Source organism: Sycon ciliatum, chromosome 6, assembly GCF_964019385.1.
Source record: "Sycon ciliatum chromosome 6, ocSycCili1.1, whole genome shotgun sequence".
Lineage (NCBI taxonomy): Eukaryota > Metazoa > Porifera > Calcarea > Leucosolenida > Sycettidae > Sycon > Sycon ciliatum.
Window position 1 is genome coordinate 25,765,934 of NC_088648.1, and position 19,987 is coordinate 25,785,920.

At 49.4% G+C, this 19,987-nt stretch overlaps 2 protein-coding genes across 2 annotated transcripts in view; both read right to left on the reverse strand.

Annotated features, from left to right (window-relative positions):
* Positions 1 to 108: 108 nt before the first annotated feature.
* The window catches only part of LOC135819806 (uncharacterized), a 41,828-nt gene continuing 21,949 nt past the window's right edge, over positions 109 to 19,987 (reverse strand). The window contains exon 2 of the transcript XR_010553985.1: positions 109 to 1,083. The gene's annotated coding sequence lies outside the window, so the exon portion shown is untranslated. The remainder of the gene's footprint in view (positions 1,084 to 19,987) is intronic.
* On the reverse strand, positions 8,280 to 13,432 carry LOC135819805 (uncharacterized). Its single transcript, XM_065333077.1, has 4 exons — positions 13,234 to 13,432; positions 10,800 to 11,138; positions 10,005 to 10,061; positions 8,280 to 8,831 (listed from the first exon to the last, which is right to left on the reverse strand). Exons 2-4 carry the CDS (start codon positions 11,104 to 11,106, stop codon positions 8,515 to 8,517), a joined length of 681 nt encoding a protein of 226 aa, XP_065189149.1. The 5' UTR covers positions 11,107 to 11,138; positions 13,234 to 13,432; the 3' UTR covers positions 8,280 to 8,514.

Consider the following 19,987-nt stretch of genomic DNA (forward strand, 5'->3'; position numbering starts at 1 on the left):
CTCATAATGGGGAAATTATAGAAAAGAAATAATAAGATAAAGAGAATAAATTTCAACGCACCTCAATAAACGGAGCCCCACATACAGTACCTCAGAGAGAGAGAGAGAGAGAGAGAGAGAGAGAGAGAGAGAGAGAGAGAGAGAGAGAGGAGAGAGAGAGAGAGAGAGAGAGAGAGAGAGAGAGAGAGAGAGAGAGAGAGAGAGAGAGAGAGAGAGAGAGAGAGAGAGAGAGAGAGAGAGAGAGAGAGAGAGAGAGAGAGAGAGAGAGAGAGAGAGAGAGAGAGAGAGAGAGAGAGAGAGAGAGAGAGAGCGGCTGGGAGAGCGAAAGACAGACGGAACCACAGAGAGCGATGAAGATGATATTGGGCCACGTTAACATACCAGAGAAAGCACTACCAAAGCTGATCACAAACAAAACATAAGAAGCAGATTTGAGCACAGCATCGACATCATTCTCTATGACGTCATGCGAATGTAAAATCATCATGTATAGTATGCTATGAGTGCAGTGACTTAGCAGTGAGACCCGTCACTGCATGCAAGTACCCCGAATGATGACGTAATGCCCTAACACAGTGCTGGTTCTCAGAGCAAAACAGTACTGTCGGTCGCCAGAGAACTGGAAGAGGGGGGTCAGCCCTCCTAGCCTAGAAAATTTCTATTTCAAGTCTATGCCAGTCGAGTCACCTTGTGTACATTGGTATGCTGTGCTTGGTGAACATTTAGGCTGGTCTTTCTTCGGCGCTCCGTTCTTCATCGCCCAATACAGTAAAACCTGTAGCAACAGACCACCGTGACTAGCGACCAGCCTGCTACTACAGACCACTTCGCCAGGCACGGACGGTCTCACATTGATATTAATGGTTGTGCGGTGCAAACCTCTAAATGAGGACCACCTGTCACTAAAGACCGCTTTCTCTGGCCCCAAGGGGTGGTTGTTAGTCACAGGTTTTACAGTAGTACTGTAGGTAAAGAATATGAGGTGGACAAGTAAAGTTAACGTACCAGGACACGGTTTCCTCGGAGCTGCTGGGGGCTTACTGATCGGAGATGCATCTGGCTCAGCGGCCTGGGGTGCTGCTGCTGCAGTATATGAAAAAAAGAAGCACACATTCCTGCTAGAACAAGGCAGCGAGGCATACCCAAATTACCTAGTATGGCAACAAATATCTAACGTCATGCACAGTCTACTTCATCTAAAAATGCACCCCAGGTTTTTTGCCGTCTCTCACACACACTAAAACACAACACAATAATGCCCATCCGCAGATGACGATAGGTCCTGAAAGGACTGACGGTGTTTCAGTCACGGAGAACAGAACTTCGATCGGCGAGTGAGGTTCTGGTGACTGCGAAACTCCCGGCCACAGTGACAACTGATGTCATGAGACACAGTTAACACACGCGTACGTGCTCACACACACACACACACACGCACACACAGCGGTAGACACGTGGGGTAGTGCATTCACTGTTTGCATTACGCAGAGCTCAATGACTTGTTAGTTCGAGTAATTTGCCAAGGTAGGTTCGGGCCTGGTTAAAATCTGGCTTTGAAAAATTGAACACATTGACCTTTTCAGTTTTATCCAGTTCAGCCTCATTTTCTCTGTACTGTGCTGATGCATCCACAAAGAACGAAACAGTTTCGTCCGCCGATTTAGTATACAAGCCCCCTCTCCCACCTCCCCCCCCCCCCCCCCCCCCCGGCAAACCCTTTTTTTCTTTCTATATTAATTTCAGTACATGTATAGCGTGTAGATTTAGTAAAAAGGAAGTTTGAAAACTGTCCGCCCAAGCACTGTGCGACCCAAGCGCAGAGCATACCGTTTTTCCCGTTTTTAAGTCGATCCCTGTTATAAGTCGAAGCCCCCTACTTGGAACCTCAATTTCCCGGATTAACGGCAGATGAACCCCGATTGTAAGTCGACCATCCCTTTCCTAGTTCCGTTTTTAGGTCGTAAAAGGTAATATTATACGGAGCGCGGTGACAAGTGAATGCTCACACAGTAGAACATTGTACAGGTGTAATTCGTTGCACAGCCAAGTGACCTCACCCGCTGCTGTTTGGTACTTGTCAATCTGGTCCATTTCTCCAGGATCGCTCTTACGTTGGCCTCGGCCAACTTTGCGAACGCACTCCAAGAATAGATGGAACGATCTGTCGTCTCCCGATTGTACGGCGTCCAACAGGGCCTCGTTTTGCAAAGCCGGACCTATGAGAGCTGCGAACTTCGTCTTTTGGCTCTGAGTGATCAGGCTTTGCGACGCACATTCCCTTCGTAAATCATCCGCTGTGAACGTGCTGATCATTGTGGAGGTAAGTCCCTTGAAAACTTGCTGTCCCAAGCGGATGGCATCTTGAATCACGTATCACGTTCACGGTAGTCTTCACTAAGCTGTAGCAAATTGAAACAGAACATAAAAACAGCAAGCCATTAATCCATGATGACATGACTCATTCGAACAGCGGGACGGAAGAATATTTTTGGAGCTCTCGCATTTGGCGAACGGCAGTGGCCGTCTATCACGGCCACGCCATGAATGTCAAGGAAATGTCGTCGGGTTTGGCAAGGAAGTAGGAGTGCATCCCTGAGAAAGATGTTTGGTGAACAAGACATGTCAGGGAATAATTTAACCAGTATTGCATCGCAATAATTTAACCAGTAACTGCGATGCGTATTGATTGTTCACTGTACCAGGGTACAGTGAACAATCAATACGCATCGCACAGTGATGCACAGTGTACATGCCGGGTGTGTCTCTTAGGGATGAAATAGATGCACAGAGCTTCGAAAGTGTTGAGCTATGCGTCCTGGCACCAGATTAGGTTTGCAACTAAGGTGTTACAATGTACTTGTGGTCTGAGCTGGCACTCTGGTCAGCTCTGCAGAAGGTCAATGTTGTCAAGTGTTAAAAACAATTGCTATGCGACATTTTCGAATTGCTATTCAAATTCGATTCTGCAAAGCAAAATTGATATGCAAAACCGAAAGTAAATTACTCCCTGCATGTATACCCCCCCCCCCCCCCCCTACTCCCTGCATGTATACCCCCCACCCCCTACTCCCTGCATGTATACCCCCCCCCCCCCTACTCCCTGCATGTATACCCCCCCCCCCTACTCCCTGCATGTATACCCCCCCTACTCCCTGCATGTATACCCCCCCCTACTCCCTGCATGTATACCCCCCCCCCCCTACTCTCTGCATGTATACCCCCCCCCCCCCCCTACTCTCTGCCCAAGTATTTGACACGCAAACAGTCAGTGTGCAGGTTACATCAATGTAGCCCCCCTTCCCCCTTCCCTCTCCTGCCCAAGGGGGGGGGGGGGCAACATGATGTAAACATTGTGTAGGTAACTCCAAGACCCCCCCCCCCCCCATCCCCTCCCGTTCTGCCCAAGCCTATCCAGGGGATCCTTTACGCGAAACCCAATACATACAATCAAAATTAATATGCTACAGTTCTATCGTGGAAATCATCCAGTAACTATTATTTTTGTTTGAAGAAGGGCTGAGGCTTCCTGCAGCTTCATCTGTGAAAAGAATTCGGGTGGACACACCCATTCCCATAGCGCTGCACATCACATCCGAACCAGTTCCGTTATTTTTTACGTTTCGGCACTTGGCCATCGTCAGGTAATAACAATGAATACCGTGGAAGCCACACCAGAGCAGTATATGCGCAGAGTGTAGCGCCAAAAAAGATGCGAATTATGTCACCTAGTATGCAGAAGGGGGGGGGGGGGACAGAGAGAGAGAAAAGGCGCAACTAGCACATCACGGGGGAGAAGCAGCAGAAGGTAGCGCATTGTGCTCTGTGAATGGCCTTACGCAGAGTGTAGCGCCACTCTATTATTTTTGTGTTCATCTCTTTGTGCCCGGATGCATGCAGTTATGTTTAGTCAGCATCATGTGCGTCACGCACAATCAACAACATCACTTTCTCCGACGCCATGCGCAGGGGTGGCAGGTAATACTAGGGACAATCAGCAGGCGCGTGCCCCGTATGGGTTCCTGGGTCAGTGGGTGCCCGGAACCCCCCTTTTTCCGCTCAAAATGCAGGATTTTGCATCATTTTTTGAAATTTTCCCGGGGACGCCCCCCCCCCTTGAAGGGCACCGGTGCACGCGCCTGATCAGCGACTGTGATCCACGATTCACAAGTTTTGTATGTGTTTTTGGTCCCTGCGACATGTTGATGCTTGGCAAAGTACAGCGCGGCTCAATGAAATCCAGTGGCGCCACTCAAGTACGCGCCGGGCGTTGCGCAGCCCAAGACCAGCGAACACCGAGCTGGGAAGAAAGGTGCAAGGCGCAAACGTGAGTGACGCGACTGGATTTCATTGAGCAGTGCGCAGTGCCTAGTACTGTAGCGGGAAATCCAGTCGATTGACCGGGGCCCGGCGCCCTTGGCGCGTACAGAACGTTGCATGCAGACTTGCAGTGCACAGTCTAGTCATGCTGATCCAATGCAACCAGCGTGCTGCACCGCATAAATATGCGTACGCGTTCGTCCTGCTTACCCACGGCTGCTTGGCCAGCGCCCTGGGGCCGCTAGACGTGCGACTGGATTTCCATGTCCACGGCAGTACATGGAAGTAAATTGCACATGCGCCCTCCATGGAAGAGAACTGTACAGCAACACCTGGCTTCCAGTAACATTCGGATCTTGCAATAATACTTTTCCATAACACTGGTGCCACCTATCAGCACTCACAGGCGTCTGCTTTTCTCAAAATGACGTCGAAGTCACACGGATGGCCTTGCCAACTCATGGCTTTGAGAACGAGTCAGTGTCCATGTTGCTTTTGTCGCATGATAAGAGCAACATAATAATTGCATCCGAGCACATTATCCAAAACATTTTTTTCCATGCCCCTCTTTTCCAGTGAAGTGTGAGTGAACTCACGCTATGACTGATATTCTAGTAACTACGACTGTACATGACTGTATCACTTTCCAGCGTTCGTTTACTAGTACATGCGCGCCCTACACTTTGGGGTGGGGGCGGGGGTGATCTACCCAGCCCATTGCCGCTCACGGTTCACACCCCGTTTCACCGGCTTTTGACGTGAGCATCTAGGGAGTAGGGGAGGTCAGCACAGCCTGGTGTCCTTCAAGTATCCTTTTCTTACGCTCCCTTCCATTGCTAGCAGGACACAGGAAAGGTGCATCCAGCACCGGGTGCGATGGTGCACGGAAAATGCATTGTCCATCTCCTGCGATGGTGCAGGCCCCCATGCTGACCTAGTGGAGATAATAATAATTATATTATCATCTTGGTCCCCTGTTCACATCCTAGGCATCCTAGGCTTGCAGACTGCGATCGCTGAATGAAAATCCCGCGCAAAGTTCGTTCAGGAAAGATAAGAAGAAACATTGCTCTGGGATCCCTGAATTGTTCTTACCGTGATGTGTTGGGGTGAGGGTCAAGCAGCGAGCAATCGCAGCCACAGGGAGCATCTAATAATCAGATTTTCCAGCAGGCGTATGGTCTGCTTGGGCAAGCGGACACCCACGAACCGAGAGACTCGAGCCACTGCAGTGAAGATCCGGAAAGACTTCAGCACAACCAAGCACTGCACGCAGATCAAAGTAGTCCGTGGGTTACACAAACAGGTACATGCGTGTACCAGGTGTACCAGGTGTAGGTCTACGGTGTAGATGTACTCTGCAGCTAGATTCGCCTTTCTGAAAGACTTCTGAGTCTGTGTGTAGTCTAGATCTACTGCTCATTCTCAGACATAGTGGTTCTGCAATGATTTTGTCATCGATTCGTGATCATACTCTGTCTTCATAGTCATCATGGTCATCTTATCATAGCGCGAACCTGTACTGTACTGTAGCCTGTGCCTGTGGCTGCAGTCGACAGTCGTAGATCTAGTAAGTAGTGCAGAACACTAATAAATTAAAATTAAAATAATAAATTATTTTATTTATTTATTTTTATTATGAGTATACCATGTGTACTGTACTCTGTAGTCTGTAGTCTCGATAGGCCTAGCCCTGGCCTAGGCCCTAGCTGGCGCTAGTCTTTGATCCCATCCTGCATCCTGCATGCAGAACTCTGCCTCAGAAGTAGAAACCAAAATTTGGCGAGAAGGGGAAATACCTTGATTGACTCCCGACCCCCACTTGATCTCTACGTCATGGTGTCCCTTGTAGGGAAATTAACCGGTACTTCACACAAAAAAGCGCAGGCCGAAGATGTGTGCGTTCGTTCTCTGGTGATTCATCTTCATGAAACTCTGCGCCACCGCCGCCACGCCACCGCAATACAGAATCTGATTGTCTTCGCTCTCCTCTTTCTGTGAAGAAGGCTGTGCATCGAGAATTAACTCTCTTGAGCCAGTACAAGATCACGACTCGCTCCAAGGCAAGTGTGAACTGTCTTTTAGTACTCGTGTTCGCGTTTCCTGCGTTACGTTCGCGTTCAAAGCTACATGACTGTGTACAAGTCATGTAGCTGCGAACGTTCGTAGAATCTACGAAGTAACGTTGTTTCGCTTTTCGTGACCAGGTGACGTCAAACGAAAATTCGCGCGAACGTTCGCTCTGCAAAACCTCTAGTCCTTTTGCTTTGGTTCTGACTTCACGGTCAGGCTTCACGCTATTGCCAGTATTGGTGTTGTGAATAATCCCGTTCTCAAAGATTAAGTATTACTATAGTATTACGGTAGTAGTATATGTACATGATGGCCTACATGTCATGTAGTCATGTACATTGTACCTGTCCAACACATCAAATCAAACCAGTACTGCCCACAGACTGTCAGTCACGGGGCCACAGTATGGGTTATACATTTCAATTTATTCACTAATAACTTTATAATTATACTCTTGCTACCACTATCTAGCACCACTACTGTTACGTTCATTCTGCACATGAAGTAGAAGAAGAACAACCGGATCCTTCATCCTGTCCTCTGTCCACTTCCTTGGGTATGCCACTTTTCTATGCAGAATGTGCGCAATCGCGCCTCCTCATTCCTTTATCTCCTGTTGATTCCGTTATCTAGTGATATCGACGCCCGCCGAGGAGCCCTCAATGAGCGAAAGAGCTGCCTGGAGGATATGGAACATCTCAGTACCCAAGAACAAACTAATACTTCCTCGCTATGGTGTGGTGTGGTGAATGTGGGCCAAGCGCGCAGTGTGGAGAGGTGGACAGTTCAACTTAACTAATGTCAAATGGTGGAGTTCGTCGCTACTTCTGTGGCAATGTATAGGTGATCATATGGTTTCTCTCTTTAATAAAACCCCTCCTTATCTTTATTGCCGTGGTTGGCTAACACCCAAACAGAGTAAAGCGATGATTCGCACCCATATATTATTGCAATACATGTACATGCAATATTATACTTCAGTAACAATGTCATATTAGCACACGAAGGGACGAAGCCAGTTGTAAATCTAATGAGGCCTTTCGGACCATTCCTAGAAATCTCCGCCAATATACTGTACCAATCGACATCGTTGTGCTTCGTCACATTATCACCATGTACTGATTTGAGAAGCAATGGTACGTAAGGCCTCATCAGATTTAAAACTGACTCGTTTTTTCGTGTGCTAAGACGTTTCCCTATGCATGACTAAGTCATAAGGCTGAGTTTATTTAATATTATAACAAATTCCACACAGTCACTCATGCACTCATGATTAGGGCAGAGTCGGGTAGCATTTTCTTCGGGTATCGGGTCCGGGTAGTTTTCCACGGGTAGCACGGGTACCCGATCGGGTAATGTTTCCATGGTAAGACCACAATGCACACCGGCCCCTTCCCTTGCGCATTGGGTAGACATGCGTGAATTATTTGTATATGTGCACTGTACATAATGTCATCTGCGACTTCGGGTTTTCGGGTACTATTCGGTACCCGTCTACCCGAGGTCCTCACGGGTAGCACGGGCACCTGACTACCCGTGCACACCACTACTCATGATGCCTATCGCTAGTTTTTTCTTCTTTCGTTTCGTACAGTGTACATGTCGTTTAGGGGCTGTCCGTAAATATCGAACTTTTTTCACCAAACGAATTATTTTAGTTTAGACCCAACCCCTCCCTCCCTCCCCCTCAGAACGTAAAAATTGTTGACATATAAATGCATATACAACAAAAGTCGCAAGTGTGTCACTGCTCCTATGGCCATGTACATGTATCGAAGTTTTCTGAAACGAAATTGGTCAACCCCCTCCCACCCCATAACGAAATTATTTCGTTTCGTGAAAAAAGTTTAATAATTACGGACGACCCCTTAGTGTTGTCACAATGCGTATTATGCTGATCACATCTCTTCTCTTCAAACATATGCAGAAGGAGAGAGGGATGGGGAGAGAGAGAGAGAGAGAGAGAGAGAGAGAGAGAGAGAGAGAGAGAGAGAGAGACGGAGAGAGAGAGAGAAAACTGCTACATCGCAGTATGTCCATGCACACAAAAAATACTAAAATAGTGTATACGAATCATAAAGATACAGATGTGCTCGCCATCAGACTAAGTACTGGGGGCTAAATCTATCGGAGCTCGTGAGGAATCAAATCCTCCATCCGCTGTAGCATGTCGTCCGCTTTGGAAATTTTCTTAACAGCTTTGTACAGCTTGATGAAACCTCCCATCAGCTCAGACTTGATCATCTTCAGCAGCATGGAATTGTGTGCGTGGTCATCATCTTTGGTTTCAATGCTTTCAAGACGGTAGACCTGGTCGATGTTTAGCAGCTCAGTAGTCTGTGCAGCTGTCCGGAAGTCCCTTGCTGGCAAAGTGCAGAGCCATGGCTGAATAGACCGACAGAACGCTGAGGACCGAAACGGGTCCTCTGCTACCGTTTCCCCTACACGTGAATGCAGAAAAGCAAAGGACAGAAAGATAACAGCACTCGATAAGAAAACATTAAGTGTCGTGCAATGTTATCGCATGAGCTGATTGTTTAGTAACTGGTGGTGTTAGTGGCCATTATGGCGTAACTTGTAGTTCCTCGGTCCTTTTTTTCTTTGCTATATATTTATCCTTGGCTCTCCATCCCAGTCCATGATGAGATGAAAATAGTGATACATGTATAGTCGCATTGATTTGAATGCGTTCTCGGAGATCCACAATTATAATATTATAGAATTATAAATCCTACATAAAGTAAACCAAGGATCATCCAAACCAAGATAACTATTCACCACAGTGGAATGTACCCTGATTAGACACGCACTTACAGACATTTTTCAACACATCGTTTTTTCCTATAACAGCACGATTGGATAAGAAGTGTGTCAGATCCTTATTAGAATTCCCTGTTGCAGTAGGGTGGATTGTATCAGTATTCCATTTTGACTCCCCCGTTCGCAGTACGAACATTCACAAATCCTATCATCAAATGGTTTAACACAGACCTCTAGAAAACAAACATTGGGAGCACTGTGTTAAACCATCCTATGAGAAGTTGTAAAAACAAAATGTCCGCCACAAGCTGAATTAGCTTTCACGTCTTTCGTAAAGGAGCTGTGGTATGGCCTGTGGTATCATTTCATCATGGATATCAAGCTACTGTAAGTCAACAAAATATTCGGCGCATATTTATTTTCGGCTATTTTCGGCCTGGTCATGTTTGGCCGAAAATTTGCTGCGGCCGAAATTTTGTTTTCCAAGGTTCAGCGTGACAGTGAATACAGGTGGAAGTAGTACAGGTCGAAAATTTGATGCGGCCAAAATGGGTTTTATTTAGCCCTGGGAGGCCTAAGTGTGAATGGGCCGAAAATTAGTAGATTTACAGTACGGCACAAAAATGCTTTGGCACAAGGTGGCTGTGCCCGTCCCAAAGCTTCATTACTTTTACTGTGACTTTCCCAAGATTGATATCACAGCACCAAAAAGTGGTAGCGCGGGACCCACTTGGTGGCCATTTTCCATTTTTACTCGCTGCATATGGACATTGGCGGCCTCATGATTCTGACTCCAGAATGCCATCTTCAAGTGTCGTTATTGCATTATGGTTCTATCAAATCTAAATTCTTACCTGTTGCCTGATCTTGTTTGCTAGGATCTGTTGTTTTGGACACGGGAGTGGCAGATTCTGCAAATACAGAAAATGAGCCCAGAGCATGATTATGTTAGCAAGTGCATTTCCAGCGTTGGTCTATTGGTCAAAAAAGTAGGGATAACAGCGAACGCAGTGCGCAGCGTGTTCACGCATATTTTACGTCATACAAAAATGTATGAAGCGCACGGCCGACTAGAAAAACGTCGATCGCAGAAATCAGGTCGCGGGTCAGGCTCAGAGCAGGCAGGCTAGGAGTAAAATTCAAATCTCGACAAGAAGGCTGTTTGTTGGTTTGTTTGTGCTCTTGAGCTCGATCCGTTCAGGAAAGGAGACATCAGGAGCTAATTATCTTTGATGCCTCTGACTGGTAAACGTTCTCAAGCAAAGACATGACAAAGGAAGAAGACGTTCGTAGCTGGATGGAGCTATGTTTGCACCAAAGAACAGTATTCGTATTTACTTGTGAACTTGGGGGATTTAGTAAAAAGGAAATTTGAAAACTGGCCGCCCCAGCACTGTGCGGCCCAAGCGCAGAGCATACCGTTTTTCCCGTTTTTAAGTCGATCCCTGTTAAAAGTCGAAGCCCCCTACTTGGAACCTCAATTTCCCGGTTTAACGGCAGTTGAACCCCGATTGTAAGTCGACCGCCCCTTTCCTAGTTCCGTTTTTAGGTCGTAAAAGGTAATATTATACGGAGCGCGGTGACAAGTGAATGCTCACACAGTAGAACATTGTACAGGTGTAATTCGTTGCACAGCCAAGTGACCTCACCCGCTGCTGCTCGATACTTGTCAATCTGGTCCAGTTTCTCCAGGATCGCTCTTACGTTGGCCTCGGGCCCAACTTTGCGAACGCACTCCAAGAATAGATGGAACGATCTGTCGTCTCCCGATTGTACGGCGTCCAACAGGGCCTCGTTTTGCAAAGCCGGACCTATGAGAGCTGCGAACTTCGTCTTTTGGCTCTGAGTGATCAGGCTTTGCGACGCACACTCCCTTCGTAAATCATCCGCTGTGAACGTGCTGATCATTGTGGAGGTAAGTCCCTTGAAAACTTTGCTTTCCCAAGCGGATGGCATCTTGAATCACGTTCACGGTAGTCTTCACTAAACTGTAGCAAATGCAAACAGAACATAAAAAACAACAAGCCATTAATCCATGATGACATGACTCATTCGAACAGTGGGAAGGAAGAATATTTTCGGAGCGCTCGCATTTGGCGAACGGCAGTGGCTGTCTATCACGGCCACACCATGAATGTCAAGGAAATGTCGTCGGGTTTGGCAAGGAAGTAGGTATGCATCCCTGAGAAAGATGTTTGGTGAACAAGACATTTATACCCCCCCCCCCCCCCCCACCCTCCCTACTCTCTGCCCAAGTATTTGACACGTAAACAGTGTGCAGATAGTATCAATGTAGCCCCCCTTCCCCCTCCCCCTTTCCGTCTCCTCCCCCTTTCCATCTCCTGCCCAAGGGGAGGGGCAATATTATGTACACATTGTGTAGGTAACTCCAAGACCCCCCCCCCCCCCCCCCCATTCCCTCCCGTTCTGCCCAAGCCTATCCAGGGGATCCTTTACGCGAAACCCAATCCATACAATCAAAATAATACGCTACAGTTCTATCGTGGAAATCATCTTTCCAGTAACTATTATTTTTGTGTTCATCTCTTTGTGCCCTGATGCATGTAGTTATGTTTAGTCAGCATCATGTGCGTCACGCACAATCAACAACATCACCTTCTGCGACGCCATACGCAGGGGCGGCAGGTAATACTAGGGACAATCAGTAGGCGCGTGCCCCGTATGGGTTCCTGGGTGCCCGGAACCCCCCCCCTTTTTTCGGCTCTAAATGCAGGATTTTGCTGCATTTTTTGAAAATTTTCCCGGGGACGACCCCCCCCCCCTTGAAGGGCACCGGCGCACGCGCATGATCAGCGACTGTGATCCACGATTCACAAGTTTTGTACGTTGTTGGTCCCTGCGACATGTTGATGCATGGCAAAGTACAGCGCTGCTCAATGAAATCCAGTCACGCAACTCAAGTATGCACCGGGCGTTGCGCAGCCCAAGATCAGCGAACACCGGGCTGGGAAGAAAGGTGCAAGGCGCAAACGTGAGTGACGCGACTGGATTTCATTGAGCAGCACTGCGCATGCAGTGCCTAGTGCTGTAGCGGACATGGAAATCCAGTCGATTGACCGGGGCCCGGCGCCCTCAGCGCGTACAGAATCACAGACGTGCAGTGCACAGTCTAGTCATGTTGATCCAATGCGACCAGCGTGCTGCAACGCATAAATGTGTGTACGCGTTCGTCCTGTTTACCCACGGCTGCTTGGCCAGCGCCTTGGGGCCGCTAGACGTGCGACTGGATTTCCATGTCCACGACGGTACATGGGAGTAAATTGCACATGCGCCCTCCATGGAAGAGAACTGTACAGCAACACCTGGCTTCCAGTAACATTCGGATCTTGCAATAATACTTTTCCATAACACTGGTGCCACCTATCAGCACTCACAGGCGTCTGCTTTTCTCAAAATGACGTCGAAGTCACACGGATGGCCTTGCCAACTCATGGCTTTGAGAACGAGTCAGTGTCCATGTCGCTTTTGTCGCATGATAAGAGCAAAATAATAATTGCATCGGAGCACATTATCCAAAACATTTTTTTCCATGCCCCTCTTTTCCAGTGAAGTGTGAGTGAACTCACGCTATGACTGATATTCTAGTAACTACGATTGTACATGACTGTATCACCTTCCAGCGTTCGTTTACTAGTACATGCGCGCCCTACACTTTGGGGTGGGGGGGGGGGGGTGATCTACCTAGCCCATTGCCGCTCACGGTTCACACCCCGTTTCCCCGGCTTTTGACGTGAGCATCTAGGGAGTAGGGGAGGTCAGCACAGCCTGGTGTCCTTCAAGTATCCTTTCTTACGCTCCCTTCCATTGCTAGCAGGACACAGGAAAGGTGCATCCAGCACGGGTGCGATGGTGCACGGAAAATGCATTGTCCATCTCCTGCGATGGTGCAGGCCCCCATGCTGATCTAGTGGAGATAATAATTATATTATCATCTTAGTCCCCTGTTCACATCCTAGGCATCCTAGGCTTGCAGACTGCGATCGCTGAATGAAAATCCCGCGCAAAGTTCGTTAAGGAAAGATAAGAAGAAACATTGCTCTGGGATCCCTGAATAGTTCTTACCGTGATGTGTTGGGGTGAGGGTCAAGCAGCGAGCAATCGCAGCCACAGGGAGCATCTAATAATGAGATTTTCCAGCAGGCGTATGGTCTGCTTGGGCAAGCGGACACCCACGAACCGAGAGACTCGAGCCACTGCAGTGAAGATCCGGAAAGACTTCAGCCCAACGAAGCACTGCACGCAGATCAAAGTAGTCCGTTACACAAACAGTTACATGCGCATGCGTGTATCTATCTACCAGGTGTACATCTACTAGTAGTACTACTCTGCAGCTAGATTCGCCTTTCTGACAGACTTCTGAGTCTGTGTGTAGTCTAGATCTACTGCTCATTCTCATAGAGACTTAGTGGTTCTGCAATGATTTTGTCATCGATTCGTGATCATATTGTCTTCATAGTCATCATGGTCATCTTATCATAGCGCTAACCTGTAGCCTGTGCCTGTGGCTGCAGTCGACAGTCGTAGTGAGTAGTGCAGAACACTGAACAGTCATGTAGCTGACACAACAAGTAAAGACTACAGTCATGACTCATGTACCATGTGTACTGAGTCTGTAGTCTCGCGATAGGCCTAGCCCTAGGCCCTAGCTGGCGCTAGTCTTCGATCCCATCCTGCATCCTGCATGCAGAACTCTGCCTCAGAAGTAGAAACCAAAATTTGGCGAGAAGGGGAAATACCTTGATTGACTCCCGACCCCCACTCGATCTCTACGTCATGGTGTCCCTTATACTAAGTTAGTTATAGGGAAATTAAAGGGAAACTGAACGCCAAAAATAAGTATGGCTTATCCGAAGGAGAATCGGGCACTGATTGCGATGAGCTATGTCTCGAGCCGATCAGAGAAGAGGAACCGTGTCAAATTTCATAAATAACACCTTCCATATTTGGAAATTGGGCTAGATGACGTGCGTACTGCTTAGCTGTCACCATGCTGTGCATGCTCAGCAGTGTAATTGAATGGAAGAAAACAATTACTTTGGTGTTTTGCAGCTCTGTTTCGTTCCCTGACGGTAACCAAATCTAGATGTAGGAATCTGTTGAGCAGGAGAGTGACACATGTCTTCCCGAGGGCTGTCCAGGCTGCAGTGGTGATGAAGAAGACACGATCATCACCCCGAGATCCATTGTAGCGAATTGGAAAACTCATGGTGAATTTGCTTCCACTCCAAGGCAATGTCGAGGTATGAAGGGTGCTTGTAATGCCTTCCAAAGTGAAGAGGAGATGAACATGGCTTTGCATAGCTGTTGTTCTACGCCAACTTACCTACTCTTGCTGGTACCGTAGTGGCATATTGCAAATTTCGTGGACGAACAACTCTAGTCACTAGTGGCTAGACTAACAGGTGAGATTTTTCAATTTGACAAACATTGTTTTTGTTTGAGAACTGACAGTGGCAGTCATTAGACTCAGTAGGTGTCTCTCTGCTGCTTCTTTCCCTTCGTCGGTAGGGTTGTGCTTGAAGTAAAAATAAATAGAAAATGTGGAACAAAAATCTGATCATATATTTCGAATTTCAACTTCAAAGTATGTGTACATCAAATCACAAAAATGTCAAGGTGGTGCTGTGCATTGAAAAAGACTGGGAGCTGGCAGCAATGGAAAGGGTAGAAACGAAACCTGTTCTGTAGAGGCGTGCTCCTGCCTCGGCACACACCCAAACCACACAAAGGACCAGCTCGCGACTATGAAGAGAACTCTGTTAGAAAACTCTGGCTCCAAGCCGCAATTGCTTGAAACCTTTCTCCGAACTCGTAAGTACTACAGCCTACTCTAGCCAACTCACTACTACAGTGAAAACGTCTAGCTTATAACACTGGCATGCCAAGAACTCCATCAACAGGCGCGAAAGAAGGTGAAGACAAAGCCTGTGACAAAGCCTGTGACTTTAAAGTGTGAACCCTAACGAAAGTCACAGCTACATGTAACACGAAACGAGGATGCATGTCAGTGACATGTGCGACCTCCTGAACATTCTCCCCTTCCCGATATGTTGAAAAGTAACATCGAAAAGCATATCGCAACTCAACAAACAAATTTCCAATGCGACAAAAGCATTATTCCGAAAAGCTGTTGAAGAAATACAGCAAATGAACAATGTGAACACATTCAAGAAATAGTGAATCAAACTTTCCTTGAAATCAGTTTCACAAACGCCTCCGGCTGGTTGTTGTCACCTAGCCAATGTGACACCAGGGGCTTTAGCACAAGCCAAGCGGACATAGTCGCGTGATAGGGCGTGACTTCTCCTTGCCGCCCACAAGCACCTTAGCCACTCGTACATGTCCATCTGGACCAGGAAAGACTGCCGTAATTCTTCCCAACGGCCAGTGCCCTCGTGGCGTGTCGGGATGAAGAACGTCTGGTTGAGTATTTCTCTCCGGTGGTCGCCACAAGAAACGCAAGTACGGTTGGTCCTCGGAGTGATTTCGAATCTGAAGGTACATCTCCCGAATATCACAAACGATGGTTACCGAGTTGCGCCGGAATCCGAGCAGCACTTCCAGTATCTCTCGCTGCAGCCAAGGGCCCGGCTCTACGCAGTCGCTGAATACCATGCTGTAATTGTCGGGCAGTTTTGATTTCTGGCCATTCCATTGAAGGTGAATCTCGTTCCCAGCCCCGTCGAGTTGCCGCATTGACTGCTCAACTTCAGGCTTCACACTGCGGTCCTTCATGTGCCAGGAGGGCTCAGGGCTGATACCGCCTTGATCAACTTCCCGTTGCCGGTTCAGCTGTACGCTACAGTAGGTGCTGTTGGCGCGGGTTGGTCGATCATCATTGTTTAATACTGCTCCGATACATGTCCAACCTAATGGCGTTCTGCGAGCTAGCGGTTCTCCCGGCTTGCCATTGACTTCCTCCCAGCAAGAATGCAATTCACTATGATCACTGCCAATTAGAAGGTCCACTGATTCCTCGGTGAGAGCCGTGAAGGGAACATCTCGCAGGTGGTCCCATTGCGCTGCCGCATTCGCCCAGTCAACAGCCTTCAAGTTGCTTGCGATGCTTTCAATAGTTAGCGCCGTTAATTTGGACTGGAATGTTCCGTCAGCGCTTTCCACTGTGATGTTGACCGGCGTCGTGACGAATGTTTCCGTCAACCCGCTCAGAAGAGAAACTGATGCCTGCTGCGGTCTTCCTGCCACCCTCAACTGGCCGGCAGCTGCAGTGGTTATGTAGGTGGTAGTGCTGCAATCGTCCAACATAGCGTTAACCCGTATCCGTACTCCTTCATGCACAAGCGACACCGGGAGGATGCGTAACGAGACCGAAGGTACTCCACGTGGCCGATCTTCTCCCAGATCCGGCTCCCCTTCCGTGATGTTGCATGCTTGGATGGAGCAATTAATAGAGGCTGGCTCTATTGCAGGTGTTGTTGCCCCTCTTGTGCTGATTGAAGCTGTGGGAGCGCTTGACGATGCTACATCACTGCTCATGGCTGCTTCAGACAGGTTCCGTTTCTGCTGCGGTTGACGATCATGAAGCAGCTGGTGATGTGTCTGACTGCAGCCACTGACACCGCACTTCCTGTTTCTGGTACAGGATGTCCCTCGATGTCCAGTGCCAAGGCACCTATAGCAGAGGCCTTTCTTCTTTGCTGTTTCCCACCGCCTGCTGGGCGACTCGCTCTTGAAGATGTCACAACTCCATGTGTGATGAGGCGCATCACATACTGCACACTGGATTTTGGCAGCGCTCTGACCAGAGACCAGAAATGACGACGCGTGGGCTCCGGAACTGCCACCGAACGTTGGTCGACTTCTTGCAGGGGCTGGTTTAGTCGGCACCGCCGCTGCATGATGACCATCCACAGAACTGACTCCGTGGGCCATCTCCGCTGCTCCAGTAGCGAATTCTGCCTCGAGAGTCACCCATTCCAATAGCGTTGGTACACTGCTGGGTTTCGTGTTGTTGTGACGCCAACGGTTAAACTGGGTCAGCATGGCCATCGGCAGCTTGTTTTGCAGCTGTCGGAACAGAAGACCATCGCCCAGCTCATATTCCTTGCCTGCATCCACCATGTTCACTATCAGCACATCCAGCAAATCGGCGAATCTCTGCAGGTCTCCAGGCCGGCCTGTCCGGAGGGCGGGGAACGACTCTATTTCCTCAAATTGGAGGTTTGTCTGTCTCTGCTTGCCACCAAATTTCCTATCTAAACGGTTTACGGCGGCTTCGTAGGCATGGGCCGAGTAACCTAGGCTCTCGATGGCGACCAATGCCTCTCCACCTAAATACTGCTTCAGGTGCAGGAGCTTCACCTCCGGACTTGAGCTCGTCTGCCCAACACAAGCCATGAAGGCTGCTCTCCAGGCACGATAGGCTCTCTTGTTGCCTGTAAACGTTGGAATTTGTATGGGTTTCAGCCGCCGGAATATCTCGTCCGATGACTGCTGATGCCGTGTTTGGCCTGGTGCTACTGATGGCACCGGTACTGGTGCGGCAGTCGACCCTGCTGGTTGCAAACCCATGGCCTGTGGAGCGGGCGGGCTCCACAGACTTGCTGCTGGCACAGTGTGCATGCCGGCCACACCACTGGCGCCAGCCCACTGCCGAGACGCAGATGTAATTACTGGCGACTGAGTAGTGGTGTGACGGGTGTCAACGGATTGCTGGAATAGCGTGGCAGAAGCGGATCCAGGCGGCCTGCCAATTGCGCTGAATAGCGTTGCAGGTACGGATGATCCAGGCAGTCTGTCGATTGCGCTGCTTCCGCTGACTATCTGCTGGGATGCAGGCATCTCTGGCCTCATTCCGTTTGCGCTGTTGGCGCTGGCAATCTGGAGTGCTAACGTTTCAGCGGGTGACACAGGTAGAAATCCCCAAGGCGCTGATCCTGCAGCTAGCGCAGAGGTCACAGGCTGTGCGCTGTCCGCGCTGGTCTGAATTTCCGACGCGTGCACAGGCCCGGATCCAGGCGGCCTGCCAATTGCGCTGAATAGCGTTGCAGGCTCGGATCCAGGCGGCCTGCCGGTTGCGCTGAATAGCGTTGCAGGCTCGGATCCAGGCGGCCTGCCGATTGCGCTGAATAGCGTTGCAGGCTCGGATCCAGGCGGCCTGCCGGTTGCGCTGAATAGCGTTGCAGGCACTGGTGCAGACTCTGGATCTGACGCATGTGGTGCGCCGCTCGCGCTCATCTGGGGAACAGCCGCGGACAAAGGCGGACCGCTTGTCGCTCTGTTCGCGCTGTCCAAGTGCCCGGTGGCGCCAGACTCGAAAGCGGCAGCAGCTGGCGCGCCGCTCCCTCCAACCTGCGCCGCAGCCGCGGACAAAGGCGAGCCGCTTGCCGCTCTGCTCGCGCTGACCTGGGTCTTAGACCATGTAGACGGAGTGAGCGCTCTGCGGACCAACGGCGTCTCTGGTCGCAACTCATCCATGCCCATGGTGACTTTCGGTCCGCTTTCGCTGACCGCCTTGTACTTGTCTTCGCTGACTTCAGCAAGACCGTACTCCGTTCCCCGGTGCTGGTCTGCAACTGTTACTTGCTCTACGCCGGCTGACCGGCTCGTCGGCTCGTACGTGTAGCCATGGTAGCCGTAGTCGTACGCTAGTCCACGTGCAGCAGTAGACTCCGAGGCCTCAACTGAACTTCTGCCGTGCGCGTGCAGGTAGCTCCGGGCTCCAGCCCAACTGGGCATAGTGCTTGCGGCAGGTCCGCTGTATCCGTACCCGACCTCCGAAGCTAGTTCGCGTCGAGCCTGGACTGGGTGGGGCCGCTGTGAGACGCCCAGGTAGTCAGTTTCCTCCTCGTAACTGCGTACCTGCCCACGTACGTCCTCCAAAATGCTCTCGGTTGTGGTGGTGAATTGTTCCTCGAGCAATTCCGCTTCCCGCAGCGTTACTTCCATACGCTTCTCTTCGTTGGTTGAGCTGTACAGACTAACGAGGTTCATGATAGCACTGGTGGCGTTGTCATAATGTGAGCTTAGCTCCGCTAGCTCGTCGTTAGCTTGCTCTCCTCGCACTCCGCCATTCATGGAGCGCACGAGAAGTGTCCGCCGCGCGTTGGTGAAGTGTTTTTTAGCCACCATCTTTTCTCTAAGCAGCTCGCTAAGCTTCTCGCGCTTGTTCTCTACTGCCGCTGGTTCTTCTCGGTGGTTTGCTTCCTCGGTGCTGGCAGTCCCGTCCTCCGCGGCATGGCTGTCTTCCTCCTTGTCCTCTTTGACTGGAGACTCCATAGCCGCGCTTAGGTGGAACGTTCAGCACTTACGAGGTCGACTCGACTTAATTAACCATCCTCTGCTACCAATATGTTCTGTAGAGGCGTGCTCCTGCCTCGGCACACACCCAAACCACACAAAGGACCAGCTCGCGACTATGAAGAGAACTCTGTTAGAAAACTCTGGCTCCAAGCCGCAATTGCTTGAAACCTTTCTCCGAACTCGTAAGTACTACAGCCTACTCTAGCCAACTCACTACTACAGTGAAAACGTCTAGCTTATAACACTGGCATGCCAAGAACTCCATCAACAGGCGCGAAAGAAGGTGAAGACAAAGCCTGTGACAAAGCCTGTGACTTTAAAGTGTGAACCCTAACGAAAGTCACAGCTACATGTAACACGAAACGAGGATGCATGTCAGTGACATGTGCGACCTCCTGAACAAAACCAGTAATGTAGAGTATTCATAAGGTAGAGGGAGATGAAAACGGGAGAAGAGTAGTGAGCATTTCAGTTCGAAGTAGTGTCAATAGACAGCATCGTGTTGCATACATTGTGAATATTGTGTGAATCTAATAATTGGCGGAGGGTGGTG